This window comes from Schistocerca nitens, chromosome 1 (genome assembly GCF_023898315.1).
Source record: "Schistocerca nitens isolate TAMUIC-IGC-003100 chromosome 1, iqSchNite1.1, whole genome shotgun sequence".
In the NCBI taxonomy this organism is placed as follows: domain Eukaryota; kingdom Metazoa; phylum Arthropoda; class Insecta; order Orthoptera; family Acrididae; genus Schistocerca; species Schistocerca nitens.
In genome coordinates, this window is record NC_064614.1 from 509446084 (window position 1) to 509464309 (window position 18226).

General features: G+C 38.5%; 1 protein-coding gene across 11 annotated transcripts in view; it reads left to right on the forward strand.

Moving 5' to 3' along the window:
- LOC126253109 (putative thiamine transporter SLC35F3) overlaps nt 1-18226 on the forward strand; it is a 708458-nt gene that overhangs the window by 391239 nt on the left and 298993 nt on the right. For all 11 annotated transcript variants that reach the window (XM_049954222.1, XM_049954231.1, XM_049954240.1 and 8 more), the window contains exon 4: nt 17081-17181. In XM_049954222.1, coding sequence (XP_049810179.1) covers nt 17081-17181 — 101 coding nt within the window. The remainder of the gene's footprint in view (nt 1-17080; nt 17182-18226) is intronic.

An 18226-nucleotide genomic window follows, 5' to 3' on the forward strand; every position in this document is an offset into this window, starting at 1 on the left:
TAAAAACTTTAAGGTTTGCCAATGACATTATAATTCTATCAGAGACAGCAAAGGACTTGGAAGAATAGCTGCATGGAATAGACAGTGTCTTGAAAGGAGTATTTAAATTGAACATCACCAGAAGCAAAACAAGGATAGTGGAATGTAGTTGAATTAAATCAGATGATGCTGAGACAACTAGTTTATGAAGTGAGACACTTAAAGTAGAAGATGCCATTTGCTAATTGGGTTGCAAAATAACTGATGATGGATTGAAGTAGAGAGGATATGAAATGCAGACTGGCAATGGCAAGAAAGGTATTTCTGCACAAAATAAATTTGTTAACATTGAGTATAGATTTAAGTATCAGGAAGTTTTTTCTGAAAGTATTTGTAGGAAGTGGAAATGGAAATGAGCATTTGGCGTCACTGGCTGGGAAGCCCCTTACGGGGCAAGTCCAGCTGCCTTGGTGCAGGTCTTATTACATTCGATGCCACATTAGGTAACTTGTGCGCCAGATGGCGATGAAATGGTAATGAATACAACACAACACCCAGTCCCTGAGCGGAGAAAATCCCCGACCCAGCCGGGAATCGAATCCGGGCCCGTAGGACGGCAATCCGTCATGCTGACCACTCACGCGGTCTTTGTAGGAAGTGAAACATGGACAATAAACTGTTCGGACTAGAAAAGACTAGACGCTTTTGAAATGAGGTGCTACAGAAGAATGATGAAGATTAGGTGGGTAGATTGCTTAACTAACAAGGAGGTACGAGGTACTGAATGGAATTGGGGAGAAAAAAAAATTGTGTCACAATCTGACTGAAAGACACATTTGATTGGTAGGAAACTTTCTGAGACATCAAAGGATCATCAGTTTAGTACTGGAGGGAAGTTTGGAGGGTAAAAATTGTAGAGGGAGACCAAGAGATAAATACAGCAAGCAGATTCATCAGGATGTAGATTGAAGTAGTTACTTGGAAATGAAAAATCGTGCACAGATAGAGTGGCACAGAGAGCTGCATCAAACCAGTCTTCTGTATGAACACCACAACAACAACACATCGCATAAAGGTGATGAAATGTATATAAAAGGAGAAAACAGTATATGGTTGAGTTATAAATATTATAAATAAAACTGCTTAATAAGCCAACAGCAGGTTAGCTCCAGGAGGTAAAAGCTTATTAATAGGCCCCTACACTAATTTTTCAATGTAATATATAGTGCATGTAATGTGAAAAGGCCAACATCAGGAAAATTCGTGAATCTCATCAAAGAATTTGATCTTGTAGACCGTGAACTACTATTATGTAAAATGTTTGGTTATCCTACATACAAGACAGAAAATAGAGAGTGGTAATTTTATTAAAAAATGGGGAACTGTACAATGTGATGAACAAATGGTTTCATATAGTGATATGTAGGGGGCCAAAGCTCATTCCAGTTCTCTTGATAATTTTTATTAATGATCTCCCAAACTATATAATCTTTGTTGATACTACAGATATCCTCCTCACTAACCATTTAGTACAAGAACTAAGGAAAAAAATCTATTATACCAACCACAACATAATAAGTTGGCAAAACATTAATAAACTAATACTATACAAAATAAGACTGAGTACAAACATTTTACTTCTGCATAACAATCAGCACCTGAAATTGACCATCTAGTCATTGACAATATACATCAATTTAATTCATGGTAATAGCCATTTATTTACAAAGAACAGTGAAGTGCACAAACATTAAACCCATTATTTCAAACATTGTTGTTCTAGTGGAACAGAATTTGCATAAGGCCCATGGTAGTCTGAGATACAGGTGAATTTATGTTCTGTAAGTCATCTGGCAACCTAAAGGCAACTAAGAATGGATTTAAGACAGACTAAAAATTGTGCTTCAGAAACACACTTCTGTACCAGTACTAAAAAAGATAACATGGAAGCCCAGTTACTCTAATTAACAAAAGACAATCTGAAATTCATTATAGCTACAACGACAGAGGTTACAAGAAATTAGTAAGTGTGTTTTTCCATTATGGATGTTGTCACATCACAATCACACTCAGATACAAATCTGAAAACAAATTTGTCAGTGAAGTACAATGCTTAGCAATGAAAACAACTTTATTACAAACAGCAGTGTATAGCCAGAACAGAACTGACCTCGTGGACAGAGATTGCTGCTATTTATAAAAACTTGAAATATTCCAGAATGCTCATATTTACAAAAAACAAGTATTCAAGAATACACAAACATAAAAAACACCGGATATTTCAACCTACCACAAATGATAAATACTAAACAACAAATAATTGCTGGTGGACAGGTTTGAACTAGCGACTCACAGCGTATCAGCCAATAACACCAATAGCTACACCATACCGAATACACCATAGGTCACTGCATTGGTCTCTGTCCTGAAAAAATAGTGACCACCTGTTTCAGAAGTTCTCATTGGAGCCAAGTATAGCACCCTGGATCTAGGTCTTGTCATGGTCCTCTGTACAGCTGCACTGGTGGATTCTAACATTCTGGTCATGTTGTTATATCCTCTTCACAATGATGAGACCCTCCCATCATGCTTCATGATCATTGAGCATGTCTCTAGCTTCTGTGTGCCTCCCATCTTCTGCAGCTGTGGACTGTAGTAGGGCTACATATGCAGGACATGGACAATGTCTGTGTGCCTTTATCTTCTTACTGAAGGGTGATTATCTTCCACTTCATGTGTGACATCTGACAAGCAACAAAGGTTATGATTCAACCCTAAGTAGCACTTCAGCAGCTTTTCTGGTGGTCCCCATTTCTGCACTGGCATAAAAACACATACCAAGTCTTCTGGGCTATATCTCATTGGCCAATGCTTGGTGTTATAGTGCTCTCAGTCTTTCTACTAGGTTTTCTGGTATGCGAGCAAGCTGTCTTGCTTCTCTGATCATGGTGATGAGGTGTTTCAGTATTATCTGACTGAAATGGAAATAGTGTATCCATTATTATTTCAGCCTCATAACTGTGGAGCAGCAAGACTGATGTGAAGTCTGCAGTTTCTTGCTTCACTGTGTTGTATGAAAATGTTGAGACAGGCAGTATTGTATCCCAAACTCTCTACTCAACACCAGGATACATCAAAAGCTTATCTTCCAACATCACATTAAAGTATTTTTGAGGTCTTCCATCTGTGGATGGTAGGCAGTCATCATACTGTAGGTGATGTTGTAACTTGAAATTACCTCTGATGCTAGTGCCAAATGTAAATCTTTTCCATGATCAAAGACTATAACAAGGGATGCTTTGTGCTTCAAAATGATGTCTTCTACAAGGAACTTTGCAATTTCCAGAGCTTTGCCAGTCTACACAGCTTTGGAGACATCATAGCAGGTGAGGTAGTCAGTGCAGACTATTATCCATCAGTTCCTATTGTCTACTTTGGAAACCTTTCCAAAAGTTCAATTTGCATTCACTGCTAAAGGTGGTATTGACACAATATGACCTAGAGGTAATAGTGGCACAAGCTTCTGACACTGACATTCCTTGCTGTTGCTCATGTAGATTCTTAATTGGGCAGCAGGGTCCTGGCTAGTGATACCCACTTCTGATGCTGTTTTGAGTATTTAAAAATCCCAGGTGACCACATGTTGAAGCATCATGGGAATACTTCCAGTCAGCTGGCTGTAGATGACCTGGGATGATGAGCAACTACTTCTGCCCCACTGGACCGTAGCTCCTCTTATACAATGCTCTGTTTTTAACTGAATTTCTCCAGGTTTCTTCTTCTTCAAGGCTTCTATGGTTTTCAGTGTCACTAAATGCACTGATGACTGAGATTTCATCCATACTGTTGTGTTCCACCAAAGGATTCCTTGAAAGGCAATTTGCATCCTTGTGTTTGTGTCCACTTTTGTATACCATTGTGACATTGCAGTTCTGAAGCCTCACCAGTTGACCCAACAGTTGCTTCATGTTAGTCAGCCAGCATAGAGAATGGTACTCCATCACAATGGTGACAGGTTTGCCAAAGCAATATGGCCAGAACTTGATAGCCCAAACAACTACAAGACATGCTTTCTCAGTTGTAGAGTATTTTGTGTTGGACTTGGAGAGTACTCTGGATGCATAAGCTATCGCCTTTTCAGCACCTTCTTGAATTCACACTAGTACTGCACACATCCTGTAGCTACTAGTATCAGTGTGAAGTTCTGTCTCAGCATGCTCATCATACAATCCTAGGACTGGAGAGGATGTCAGCACTTCCTATAGCACAAGGAAAGAGCCTTCTTTCTTCTTGTTCCTGGAAAATTTGTCATTTCCCTGCAATTGTTTTTGCAAGAGCCATGCTTGGTACAGTAGTCCTTTACAAATTGCCAGTAGTATGAGCACATTCTGAGAAAACTTCTCACATCACAAATGTGCTGAGGAGTCAGAAAATCTGTCAGTCCTCTTATGTTATCTGAACTGGAATGGACTGCAACTCCATTCACTAGGTGAACCAAGATTTTTATATCATGTGCAGTGAAGAGCCACTTTTTTGGATTCTGGTGGAGGCCTTCAATCTAAACAAATTCAGTACAATCATCAGGTGGCTTAAGATTTCTTCAGATGTATTCAAAACAATGTCAATTTCATTCAGATAATGAAGTCATGTTGTCCATTTGTGTGTCAAAGCAAGTTATCATTCATATGTTTGAAGGTGTCTGGAGTTTTACACCATTCAAATGGCACAATTTAAACTTATAGAGGCTATCAGGAGTTGAGTAGGTAGTTATTTCCCAGTGAGCTGCATCAAATCAATTTGTCATTAATTTGTCTGCATGTCAATGACTGAGAAATAATTTGCTCTTTTCAGGCAGTCTTAAGGTGTCATCAGTGTGCAGCAGTGATTTTGTTCAGTCATCAGTAGTTGACATGTAAAAGCCATGCTCCACCTACTCCACTAGAACCAAGGACTCTGAAGCTTCAATGATGTCACCTAGCAGCGTCTTCTCCTCTGCCTCATAGATTATCAATCGTTCAGCTGGTGATACTCTGTATGAGCGCTGGCTAATTGTTAAATATAGTGTTTTACCATGGTCTGCTTGGTCTGTCTTTTCTGCAGTCTGGACTTGAAAGCATTCAAAAATGGATGTGAAATGGCTATCACTCATTAACGTCATTCCTTGGTCAGGCCAGATGCTATTGGCTGTTCAGTAATAGCTTCCTCCACTGTGCCATTTGTAGTAGTAGCAGAGCATAATTCTTCATCAGTGACACTAAACTTCCCTTCCTGAACTGTTAACTGTCCCTAAGCACCTTCCTGTAGGGATAAGTTGTCACAGCTCATGGCAATTAGTGATTCAATGTTCTCCTTGACCATCTACAGGGTGTATGATCATGGCTGGCATGTACACTTCTCTTGTGATTCTGGGTAGCTTTTTGCGTTTGCCAGAAGTTTCGCAGTTTAACTGTGCATCTCAGTTGATGACTTTATCTCATTTCATTGATGATACCAGGATAACAACGCCTTCAACTGGGAAGAACTGCCTACAGCAAATTTTGTTGCATATGGACATTAGAATAACTTCACCATTCTGGAGTTTTGATCTTCCACATTCTATAACTGCTTGTGATGCCTGAAAGGAAATCTGTTGAAGAATAAACGATATGAGTACATTCAGTTAAAATGACAAATTTGATGGAATGTGTTTTGTCACTGACAGTTATTCTTGGAATACATGTTCCTGTCAGCTGTATGTATTTCCCATTTGTGACTTCCAGCACGATCTCTTTCATATCACAAAGCACAGTCTCCTTTATCTGATGATGAAAAGCATCTCGCATTACAGAAAAGGAAGCCAGTGAGCAGAGCCAACCAGCACCTGGACAGGTTAGCCATCAGTGATGAAGACAGTGAGATTTCCTGACACCTTGGTGACTGTCATCCATGGTGGGTTTGCGTCTGTAGTGGCCTCACCTTCATAGATTGTAGCCTTGCTTAGTTTTCCTCAATTCAGCAGCTAGCAAATGGGTGGCACCTCTATGATGGAGAATGGCTACAGCATGTTGGGAAGTGATCTCATTCAGTGTATGGTGACGGGCTTCATCCTACAGTTGACTATAATCATATGCAGTTAAGTGCTGTGTATAGGACTGTTGTGATGATTGACAACTTGTGGTATAATAGGCATTGAACATTTGCCTTCTCTCTCTGCAGTAGCACACAACAGTCCAGGGCACTGAAAGTGAAAGCATACTGGCATGTTGTTCCATGTTCTCCAAATATCTGTTCTCCTAAGGGATGTTGTACTTGGTGGAGGAGAGCTGTACCTGCATTGGTCAGATGTTGAGTTGTCTTTTGACAGTTTGGCATAAGTCTCAGTTGGCTGAGTCTATTCTTTGTGGTGTGTTCAGATTGGTGTGGTGATTGGTGCTAAAGATTGATACACATATTCTTCAATATTTTATTTTACCTCATGAGATATGGAATTAACTTTTATGGCTGTTATCTGTTGTGTTCTTAGTCTGATATTTCAGGCTGCCATACATTGTTGTATCTCTTCTCTTACTATACGGCATATGAAAGAGGCAAGCCCATGGTAGTCTCCCACTACTGTCATAGGAACCACATTTGGCAACTGATCATACCTCTTTCATCAGATTCTTTTTCTGTTACACTTCCTTGATTGCCTAAACCCACTTGATGAATATCTCTGTTGTTGTGATGTACTTTACCAGAAGCTGCTCCTTCCATCAAGTGTGAGATTTTGTCAGTTTCTGTCATATTTTGATTCACTGAATTGCAAAGGCTCAGAATATTGTGTATATATAATTGTGTTGTGTTGTTTCCCCATATCGTTGTGACCTGATATTCAATTGTTATTCTGCTAAGCAGCCTTTTTCTAATTGACACCAGACATTTTGTTCAGTTTCAACCGGATTTTGTACCAGTTATTGAGCTTCTCTTTGTTGTTTCCAAACCCATACTGGTCTGTGCCGTCAAAATAAAAGTACACATTTGCCAAACACATAATGTCATCCCACCTGTTGCATTTGGAAACTCAGTAGAATCTTTCAACCAGAACTGTGAGAACTGTGGATGAACTGGAGAACTCTGGAGAATTGTGATGGATGGCTGATGTGTGGTTGACTTATTTATGGCTTGAAATCCATTGGTCTCTTGAATATATGGGTCTTTCGGCTGATGGGCTGATTTTATTCTGGTTCCTGTCTGTGTAGGTGATGACTTTTACATTACCTAATTGGAGCCATAATGATGTAAATGTTTGGAGTACTTGGCATCCTCACCAAAAAATGTGACATCATAATTGCAAGCAAGTCAAAACCAAAAGCACTGTTGTCAGTGACATACATAACTTAGCATTGAAAGCAAGTTTGTTATGACCAGTAGTGTTCAACAAGAACAGCCTTGACCAACCTAGATGGAATTTTCAGCTATTTATACAAACATTAAATATTTCAGAATGCTGGTATTTATACACATATCAGATATTCAAGAATTTACAAACATTACAAACATAAGATATTTCAAGAAGCTTCCAGAAATAATAAATACTAAACAACAAATAGTTTCTGCTGGTCAGATTTGAACTGGTGACCCATGACACATTAGCCAATGATGCTAACCATAACACAATATTGCATGCATCACAGCATTTCCATTGCTGTATTTTGTGTGACTGGACACTACTATATGAAATTATGCAGTTATTAGTTATTCATGTACACAGCTACTTCTAGTAGTTCCATGTATGTAATATAGTTACTTCATCCAATGGTATGTGGAAACCCACAAGAGTGATTCATAGGACAAAAAAATAACCTTTTTTTATTGATTCATTTAGTTGGTTTTGAGACATTGTCTCACTATTAAATATTACCATTAACAAAACTCCATAAATTTAAAGTAAATGCATCCTTGAACACAGTTTCATTAAGGCCCCATATCCTGCCTTAAAATTGTAGAAAGATCATACACAGGCTCTCATTCAACCATACTAGCAATGACTTATTTATAATGAGCAATTCACTTGTTTTGGTTTGTATCAGATACTTGAATCCTGCTTTGATAATTTCATATCAACAACTTTAGTGTTTTCCTGATGTATTTTGTTTCTGTCTGTATGAGCATTGTAATTCATTTCTTCTTGCCATCAATAAATTCAATGATGTCAGCAGCAAGTTCAAAACTCATCATACTGACAGACAAGTTAATAATAGTGTTGTCTATGACTCAGATGCTATGTGTCAATTGGTGGGATGATGTCAGGATTGCGTCCCAAGTATTGGGAGCACATCCCAAGCCCATTCAGTGGGAATTTGGCTCACATCAGTTCGAGTGTTTTACATTTGTTACTTTGATGGGATGCTTTATGACGTATAATTTGTCGCTTTGATGATTTTGGTTTGGTAGAAGCTACTAATAGGGCAAGAGTCTGGTAGAGAGTGATGTGTCTTAAATGTTTGTCTAGTTATTAGTGTAATGGAGTAGGAAAGTCAGTGATTAAGTTCTCCAGGCTTTCTAGAACCTAAAACAACATTTATGAAAATGCTTGTCATCAAAGTCTACATACTGATACCCCATTCAGCTGCCTAGCTTTATTGTTTATTGATCTACATTAATTTTGGTAGTTTTCCTTTCTGGCACACCACATTGCCGTAGTGTGGCAATTCAAGGCTTCTGCTGGTAACTGCCTGTAGTCTTCAACAACTCTCTCATCCTATTTCAGCGTGTCAAATCTACTTGTGGCACTCAGTGATCCAACATGTAATATTGTGATGGGTAGGAAGAGGAGATACAGCATGTTTCAACTGACTCTCACATTCACGTTTAGACCCCAGCAGTCCTCAGTTTGAGTCTACCAGGAGAATTTTCTTTTTTCCCATTTTTTTTCAATTTTTCTTGCAGGAGTTAACAGTGTATTGGCAAGGATTTTCATTTATTCGCTATCTGCATGTATAAACCAGTAACATTTTCTGCAAAAAATTAGTAATTATATAAGTCCATACACTATCAACAGTACCAGTATGATGATAACACACACCACAGATGATTTTTTAGGGTAAGTACTTAAATAGAAATGTCTTCAGAAACAGTGTCAACTGAGACACCAACAATTCCATCTTTTGTTGTATTATATCATGTTCACTGTCTTAAAAACAAGATTACAATGCTGTAAGAATACTCCAGTATAAACTATATGTTGATGTATCATAATTTGTATTGTGGCTTTACATTAGTGAGCTGCTTTAATGAGGTAGCTTCATCACATTATATTATTCCAGTAGAAATGCATTCCGGGCTGCCTGCACCCAGTCTGCCTGAACTTAACTTCATAATCATTAATGTATATGGAACACTAAGTGGTAATTCATTTATTTTTATGAACAAGGTGGAGGTTCTGCTGAACAGACGGAGCCCATGTAATATGAAGATAGTGTACTTTGTGTCTACTTTAAAACTGACTTTTCAAAAAGCAGTGTTGCTATGGATATTTTAATAAACAAAACAAAACCATTTGATATGGTTCACACAATAACCATCCAACAAGATCAAAAACATGCATAAAATCTGTCATTGACATAGTACTTATCTCAGATACAAACTATGCCTTCACTAGCAATGTACTGGGCATGGGTTATAGTGAACATGAGGCATAATTATTATGCATACAGATGCAAAAAAGTGGTGACAGTTACAAAAAGGAAACTAAGAAAAGAACAGTTTATGGAGATAATATTAGAATATTTAACTTCCTATTACCTAAGGAAAACTGGGAAAACATTTTCTATGAGAAAAATGCTGACAGCATGTACATGTGTTTCAAAAATATCTTCCTTTATTACTTTAACGCAACTTTCCTTCTTAGCATCAAAAGTTAGATGTTAAGAACAAAACATAATGGATAACAAAAGCCATTAAAATTTCCAGTGATGGAAACAGATTACTGCAATACTGATGTAAAATATCAGGGTCACTCCAAAAGAAATGCACTCTATTTTTTTTTTAATCCATCTTTTATTCTACATGTTTGAAAGTTTTACAGTGTGTAGATACATCCTTTAGGAACAATATTTTCATTTCTCCACATAATTTCCATCCCTCTCAACTGCCTTACACCATCTTGGAACCAGTGCCTGTATACCCACACGGTAAAATTCTGGACCAACCTGTTGGAGCCACTGTTTGGCAGCGTGCACAAGGGAGTCATCATCTTCAAACCTTGTTCCACGAAGAGAGTCTTTCAGTTTCCCAAAGAGATGATGGTGACATGGAGCTAGGTCAGGACTGTAAGGCGGCCGTAGCCATAACTTTTCCAGCAGAAGGTATGGTTTTGAATTTTTTTTCTTAGGTGAATTCACATGATGCCACTCCATTGATTGCCTCTTCATCTCTGGTGAAAAATAATGGAGCCATGTTTCATCACCTGTCACAGTTCTTCCAAGAAATTCATCTCCACCATTCTCGTACTGTTCCAAAAGTTCGCTGCATACCGTTTTTCTTGTTTCTTTGTGAGCCACTGTCAACATCCTGGGAACCCACATGGTCCAAACCTTTTTTTAACGCCAACACTTTCAGTATTCTGCAAACACTTCCTTCCCCTACCCCAACTAGCATGACAATTCGTTCACTGTGACGCGTCTGTCAGCAGTCACCAATTCGTTAACTCTCTGCACACTGCGAGGACAGTCCTCAATATTGCCGTGCCCATTTTCATCATGTAACCTGCTTGCCCACCGACTAACTGTACTGCAATCAACAGCAGCATCTCCATACACCTTTTTCAACCTCTTGTTGATGTTCCCTACTGTCTCGTTTTCACAGCACAGGAATTCTATGACAGCACGTTGCTTCCGACAAACGTCAAGTATAGCAGCTATCTTGAAGACATGCTGTGATGGCACCACTCATGTGAACAGGTGAACTAAGTTTGAAAACAAGTGGGAAGGATGCATCTACACACTGTGAAACTTTCACACATGCAGAATGAAAACTGTATTTTTACAAAAATAGTGTGCATTTCTTTTGGAGTGACCCTTGTATGTACACTGTTCCAAGAACTGTTTGCCTCTTCTAATATCTACAAAAAGATCTAAGTTAGAGTATTCATGCAGGGAAAAATTATGTACAACAACTATCTGATAAGAAACTCATCCCAAATGAGAGCCATGTAGTAGGTTAGCAACAGAGAACCTTTTAGTACATTGCTTAAGAAATAGTATGTATCTTTCTCATGTGATAGACTCAATATTATATTACTGGGGCTTCTACTTGCAAGTCAATAACAATTTTACTTTTGTCATTAATGACAAGCAATGACTATATCACTGCCAAGAGTACACAGTGTAAAGAAGAACGTTATTTTCAATTTATGTCTATGAAATAATATAACATCGAATCTTATGCTTGAAAATGATATAAATGCCAAAATTTCAATAGTAAAATAAAAAGATTTACAGCTAAAATCGAATATCATACCATTAAAAGAAACTTTCACCCATGTCACATGATCTCACTTCATGAGACACTGTGAATAAGTTTGGAATTTAACCTGGATATTAGCACCAAGTCTGATAAGGAATTTTACATCACCACCTCTCCTCTCCATGCCAGTAAACTTCTGTGGGGGCAAATTTTGTCCCACCACCAGGATATGGAGCAGCTACTAAGTCAAGCACCATGACACAGATGTGGGTTAAAAACTTCGGCTACAGTGGCAGATAATATGGTACAACCTCTGTGATTTTCGTCTAATTTCCAAAACATTTTTGCATGCCTTAAGTAATATACGAGCATGCTGAAAGGAGAAGGTGTAGTTTAAAGTATTCTATTGCAGTGTATGATATCTGTTGCTATCGGTGAATATTTGGGAAGCAGGGAGTGATACACACATTAAATATTTTACATACTTTGCTGGGTTATCACCCAGTGCCTTTGCACCAATATATTAGCATTGTGCATCATGTTACATTTACTTAATGGGACAAACCTTGCACTATCTCTATGAATAGTAACCCACAAAAAGAAAAATGGGATAAATCCTTAAATGTTTTGACACATGGCTTGTGTGATATTTTAATGTAGTTTGGTATGTCTTCAGTAACATTAAGTTCTGTCCATGTAGTACCAAACTCATTGATTTGCTACATATTGAAGATCTTCCCTGATCACCAGAAGCCCAACAATGTGAATACAAGCTGCCATAAGAAGCTTAAACATTAAAATTGATGTGGCAGACTTGCAGTAATAAACAAAATAGCCAAAAGCATCCTCTCATGTTTTGAAACTAGTTCACAACTTTCTTCTTCTCAGCAAGTCGTGAAATACTTTTCTGCAGTTTGCATTTCATTTGAAACTGTTCACAGTATATTTTATATTGACTTAGGAAACAATTCATGATACATTTCCAACAGTTCGTCTGTCACTTGCAGTATAAATAAGGCTGGTAGATGTTTATTTGTCTAATACCAATAGCATGTAAAATGGAAAATACTGTCTTGATGTGTGGCTGGTGACGGTGAAATTAGCACAAAACTGTGTAAAAATGACTGTCATGGTGAGCTGTGTTAGATATTGGAGAAGTGTATTTTTTTTCTCACATAGATACTGCTTCATGTAAGCAGTAAATGAATGAATGAACATCTTTACAATACATTGAATACTTGAGCCCCTTCTATGTGTCACATAATGACATATTTATCTTAGTGAGTGAACTACAGCTCGCACAACTGAGTAGACTTGCTGAAGTCTAATAGTAAAGAATCTGTTGACTTTACAACACACAGGGAATGTGGTCTCATTCAAAAGGGCTACCAGGGCAACACATCTCAGAGTATTGAGGCATTAGCTTACCAGGAGAAATCATCTGTCAGAATAAAAAGGAACAGTTACTGTTTATAAAACAGTTGACATGAACATTTATATACATCATGAATGACAGATTTGATATATTCAGCTAGCATAGCACTTCTCATAAAAGAAACCTGGTACACAATTGCCACCATTATTTTTTATCTATTGTTTTCATGTGTTATACTTTGTGAGTCAACCCTTTGTATTTGCCAAAATGGTTGCAACCTATTTAATTTGGTTTATTGATGCTTATGCATCATTTCTTACAAGATAGGTCAAAAGGACAAAAACAGGCAATGTGTCTATGGAAAAGAACTTGCTGCAGTGGTAACTGAAGTAGTAATAGACATGTATGCTCTAGCACTACCTCAACTCTATCTGTTGATTACTTTAACTTAATCTGTATCACCAACACCACAACCCATTAAATATCACTGACTTTACCTGGTTGTTCTCATTTAGACATTACACTCAAACTTGTAGCACACACACAATCACTGAATTAAAGAATTGGCCAAGAAAGAGATGTCTCCCAAATGGTGTATATCAGCAACAACTGCAAACCAGCAATAAATATGCAGCACACCAGCACTGATGGAGCCTTCATGGAAACAACCAGTTTGAATAAACCATCTCCCAACATAATTTTGATGAACTAATGGCCCCAGTGAAGATCCAAAAACCTATGCTGCAATTCAAGACTTTGTAAGAGAAATACTGGAAGGATTCTGCAGTTGCTTAACACCTTGACCCACAAGATTCTCCGCTACCGTTAAACTTCCACATGCAGTCTTGACCTGAAGGCCATCTCTGTTTATCCACCACAACGAGTACATACATAGTAAGATAACAAGCATTATCATTACTAATGTGAGGGATGATGCAACTGCATGGTATAAGCTTTGCTCACCTGATCTAACCATGTCTAAATCTGTAGTTAGTGTCACAGTCAAAAATATAATTTTTAAACACCAATCAAAGTCAGTTCCTGCATGGCTGTCCATAGTTATACTTCACAAACATTGCACAAACTAACAATAAAGCTTATTAAGTCATTGAGGTTGAGTGGCCACCAGCTACAGTTCTCACTTTAGCCAACATTATTCATCACCTACCCATAATAAGTGGATGATACCACCAACATGTAACTTTTTAGCAGACTGTAACCTCAGACAAAAAAATCGTTCAAATGGCTCTGAGCACTATGGGACTTAACATCTATAGTCATCAGTCCCCTAGAACTTAGAACTACTTAAACCTAACTAACCTAAGGACATCACACAACACCCAACCATCACGAGGCAGAGAAAATCCCTGACCCCGCCGGGAATCGAACCCGGGAACCTGGGCGTGGGAAGCGAGAACACTACCGCACGACCACGAGCTGCGGGCTAACCTCAGACATACCACTTTTCCTGATACTGCTAATTTAGTGACTTTGATGCTCCACACCTACCCAGCAAGCATAAACTCACTTGGAGTCCTTCTTGTAATGATTTTGTGATTTCTCTGTCTGCTAAGAACTGTTTAGGAATGAACTGCTTTGTTTCTCCCACCCTTCAGGGCCAGGGCCAAGTCCAGGGTGTCTTTCCATTAAAATGCATGTTACATTTTAGTTTTGATGGAAGTGTATCTGCATCAAGCTTACAGAACATTTGAGATTCCTCACTTTTGCCTCTCTCTGGTACTTTGTTTCTGTCACATAATGGACTTGCTTCACTCACGGGTGTGTCTTGCCATCTTGCGTGACAATGAATGAATATGAAACTTCCTGGCAGATTAAAACTGTGTGCCAAACCGAGACTCAAACTCAGGACCTTTGCCTTTTGTAGGCAAGTGCTCTACCACCTGAGTTATCCAAGCATGACTCACGACCCATCCTCACAGCTTCAATTCTGCCAGTACCTCCTATGAACGAATATGACTGCTTCTTATCTCTCTAAGTTTTGATACACTACTCGATTGAAAGACACATAACTCTTGAACCAGATGTCAGATTTCATCAATAAATTAAAAATTACACAAAATATTATATATTTAGGATGTGTTCTGTAACAAGTTATCCTAATTCTTAACTTAATGTTATAGATCAGAAATGAGTGTGGTCAGTGAAATAGCATGTCACTGCCATGTCTCATGGTTTCTGTTTAGGAAACAGTTACTAGTTAGGTGAGTGCTTTTATGGGAGGCATGAAAACAAAGTTAAACATACTTGACAAATTTCATTTCATCCATACTCAGAACTAGTATTCAGTTTCTTTTCTTTTGAATGAAAAATACCCACCAGTGTTTGTCTCTGCTCAACTCACGAACACATTCCTACTGCTTCTGTTATGAATGTAGGTGCATCATATCAGTGTTGACGACTAACACACCTTTTTCAGTTTCTGTTTTGGGCTGTATACGTCCCACACTGTGAATCACCAGATCATTCCTAGACATATTTTCTTATTCCACTACAACATAGCAAATACAAAAATGCTCATTAAGTTGTCTTTTTATGGCCAGTGCTCATGTGGCATGAAAAGTTCAAGAAGCATGTTGTCCAAGGAGCTCCATTGTGTCTTTCTCCATTTAATGTTAGGTAGGTTTTCATCTGTTTTTAATTGTTTTCATGGCTGCACAGCCATTTGGTTGTGTGCCTGTATTTATGAAAATGAAAGTCAGAGTACTGCCAGTACTTTTTAGATACAGTAATGACAGACTATCAGACTGCCCAAATCATTCATACTGTGCAGAGAAATTATTTGCTGCTTCTGGTGGGGAGAGAGAAAGAGAGAGAGAGATAGAGAGAGAGAGAGAGACCAAGTGGTGTGTGGCGGAGGGCACTATTCATGCTAGAGTCATAGTTCCCCCCTCTGTTCCACTCGCAGACTGCATGAGGGAAAAACGACTGTCTGAACGTCTCAGTATGAGCTCTAATTTCCCTTATCTTTGAATGGCGATCATTGCACGCTTTGAAAGTTGGTGGTAATAATATATTCTCTACATCCTCGGCAAAGATCAGCTTTCAGAATTTAGTGAGCAGCCCCTTCCGATTAGAGTGTCATCTGTCGGCAAGTGTGTCCCACATCAAACTTTCTACAAGATTTGTAACACTCTCATGATGGCTAAATGTAGCAGTCATGAATCTTGCCACTCTTCTTTGGACCTTATCAATGGAAGAAATTGTTCTTTCACCTTTTTGTGAAGGGCATCATTGATGTGTTTGTGCTTTAGTGACAATGAATATAGGGTAAAAGAAATACATACATATAATAACATTCTTATGAAAAAATTAATCAGTTTTAATGTTTGATATGACACCTCAGTCAAATTTGTTTCATTCATTCACATAGCATTAAGAAAAGCTGAAGTATGAAGTGTGTGAGAAAAATAATGAGACTGAAAACACTGCGAGCAAATAGTAATTCTGTGTTGTTCTACATGTATAGACCAGTGTATTCATCCCTTCCAGATGCTCTGTTTGAGTTTCAGATCTGCACAATCACCATGTGATTTTTGAGAGTGCCATCATTGAAGTTGTGTTTTTGTTGTGTGTTACAAAAATCCATAAGTGTGACCACTGAACAGTTGAAACAGCCCTATGTGGAACATTCTTTATCACAAGCACAAATTTTTCGCTGGCACAAACCATTCTTGGAAGGCCAAAAACATGCTAGAGATGAACATTCAATTTAAAAAACAGTGAAAACATTAAACATTTGCAAGCTCTTGTGGAATTATTCCTCCAGGAAACATTGTCAACCAAGTGTTCTTGAAAGGCTTATGAAAAGGCTGAATGAATGAGACTGGACATTGCAGACAAGTGGATGTCACACAGCCACTTCCATCACAGAATTTTTTACCTCAAAAGGCACTCCTGTTGTTCTTCAGGCCCCCCCATTCACTTGATCTGAGTTCTTGTAACATTTTTTATTTTCTTGAAATTAAAAAGTGTCTTAAAAGGACATCATGTTGAGACTCTGGAGAACATTCAAAAAATGTGATCAACATGTTAAAGACCTTACCAGTTAAAGTCTTTCAGTAATGCTACAGTAACTGGGAACAATGGTTCTACTGGTGTATGGCTGCCAAAGGGAACTACCTTGAAGGAGACACTATCATTGTTAGGAAATAAAATAAAATAAAACAAAAACTTTGGTACATAAAAAACAAGGATCATTACTTTTCTCACACACCTCATGTGTGCTACAATTTGCAGTGAATTTGTTTCATTCACTGTGGTTTGAAGTTAGTTTATGATCAGTTACAGGGAGCACTCATCAGGAGCAACAGCAGCAACCAGGGGCAGCAGCTGGCAAGCTCCGTGCATGCAATAATTCTTGCTGCTCCCAGTCTGCCCGTAAGGTGAGCCGTTTCACTTCCTATTCATCCTAGATAGCAAAAGAGTATCATTTACATTTTTCTTGCTCTATACAGTCTTATTTTTAACTCTTTTTATTTTGTAAAAAACTGATTGTCTATTAAGTCTATAAATTATTTGCCAAAGTTCCTGTTAGGCAGATAGAGCTACAGTCCAAGCTGGTCCCACACATGTTCTCAGGGCAGATCTGATGATCTTGCTGGCAATGGGAGTACATAAAATTCATGGAGATAGTTCATAGGTATGTGCCATTTGTGGACAAGAATTTTTCTGTTAAAAATGGCATTACAGTACTGTCACATGAAAGGTAACATGGGAAGATACATGATGACCTGTACCATTGTGCCATCAGAGTTCCCTCAAACAGTATCAGTCATATGCAGTGGGTGCCCACACCATAACACCATGACTAAAGTAACTGTGGCTCTCCAAAACATTGGAAGAATGGGACCTCTCCTCAGGTCACCAACATACTCTCTGACGATGGCCATTCAGGGTAGTGCTGAACCAAGGTTCATTGAGAACACAGTGCAGTGCCATTCATCAGCAGTCCACACTCTCGCATTAGGCCACCACTCCAAACTCATCCATGTGTGTTGTAGTGTTAATGGCAACATAGGCCTGTCAAAGTAATTCCCTAATCTGGCTAATGCTAGTCTCTGACCAATGGAGCAGGATGACACAGAATGTTCTTGGATGACAGGCACAGATGTGACACAGGTTACAATGTGCCTGGTGCATATTTTGATGATGCACCCTTGTAGTGGTCAGTCATAATCCAATGTAACCTTAACTGCAAGTATGTCTGCTGTCACACTCCCTTGCAGTTTGACACTGGACCACTGTCACATCCAAATGCCCCACAAATCTAGATACTGCGTCATTCAACCAGCCAGCCATTAGAGACCCACAATGAGGCCCATTTCAGTATCTATCAGGTGCTGAAAACTCTGTCTGACACAAGTAAGCAACATCTTCATGTCCTTCAGAATGATAACGTCTGATATTGTTCATATCCCTAATATACTT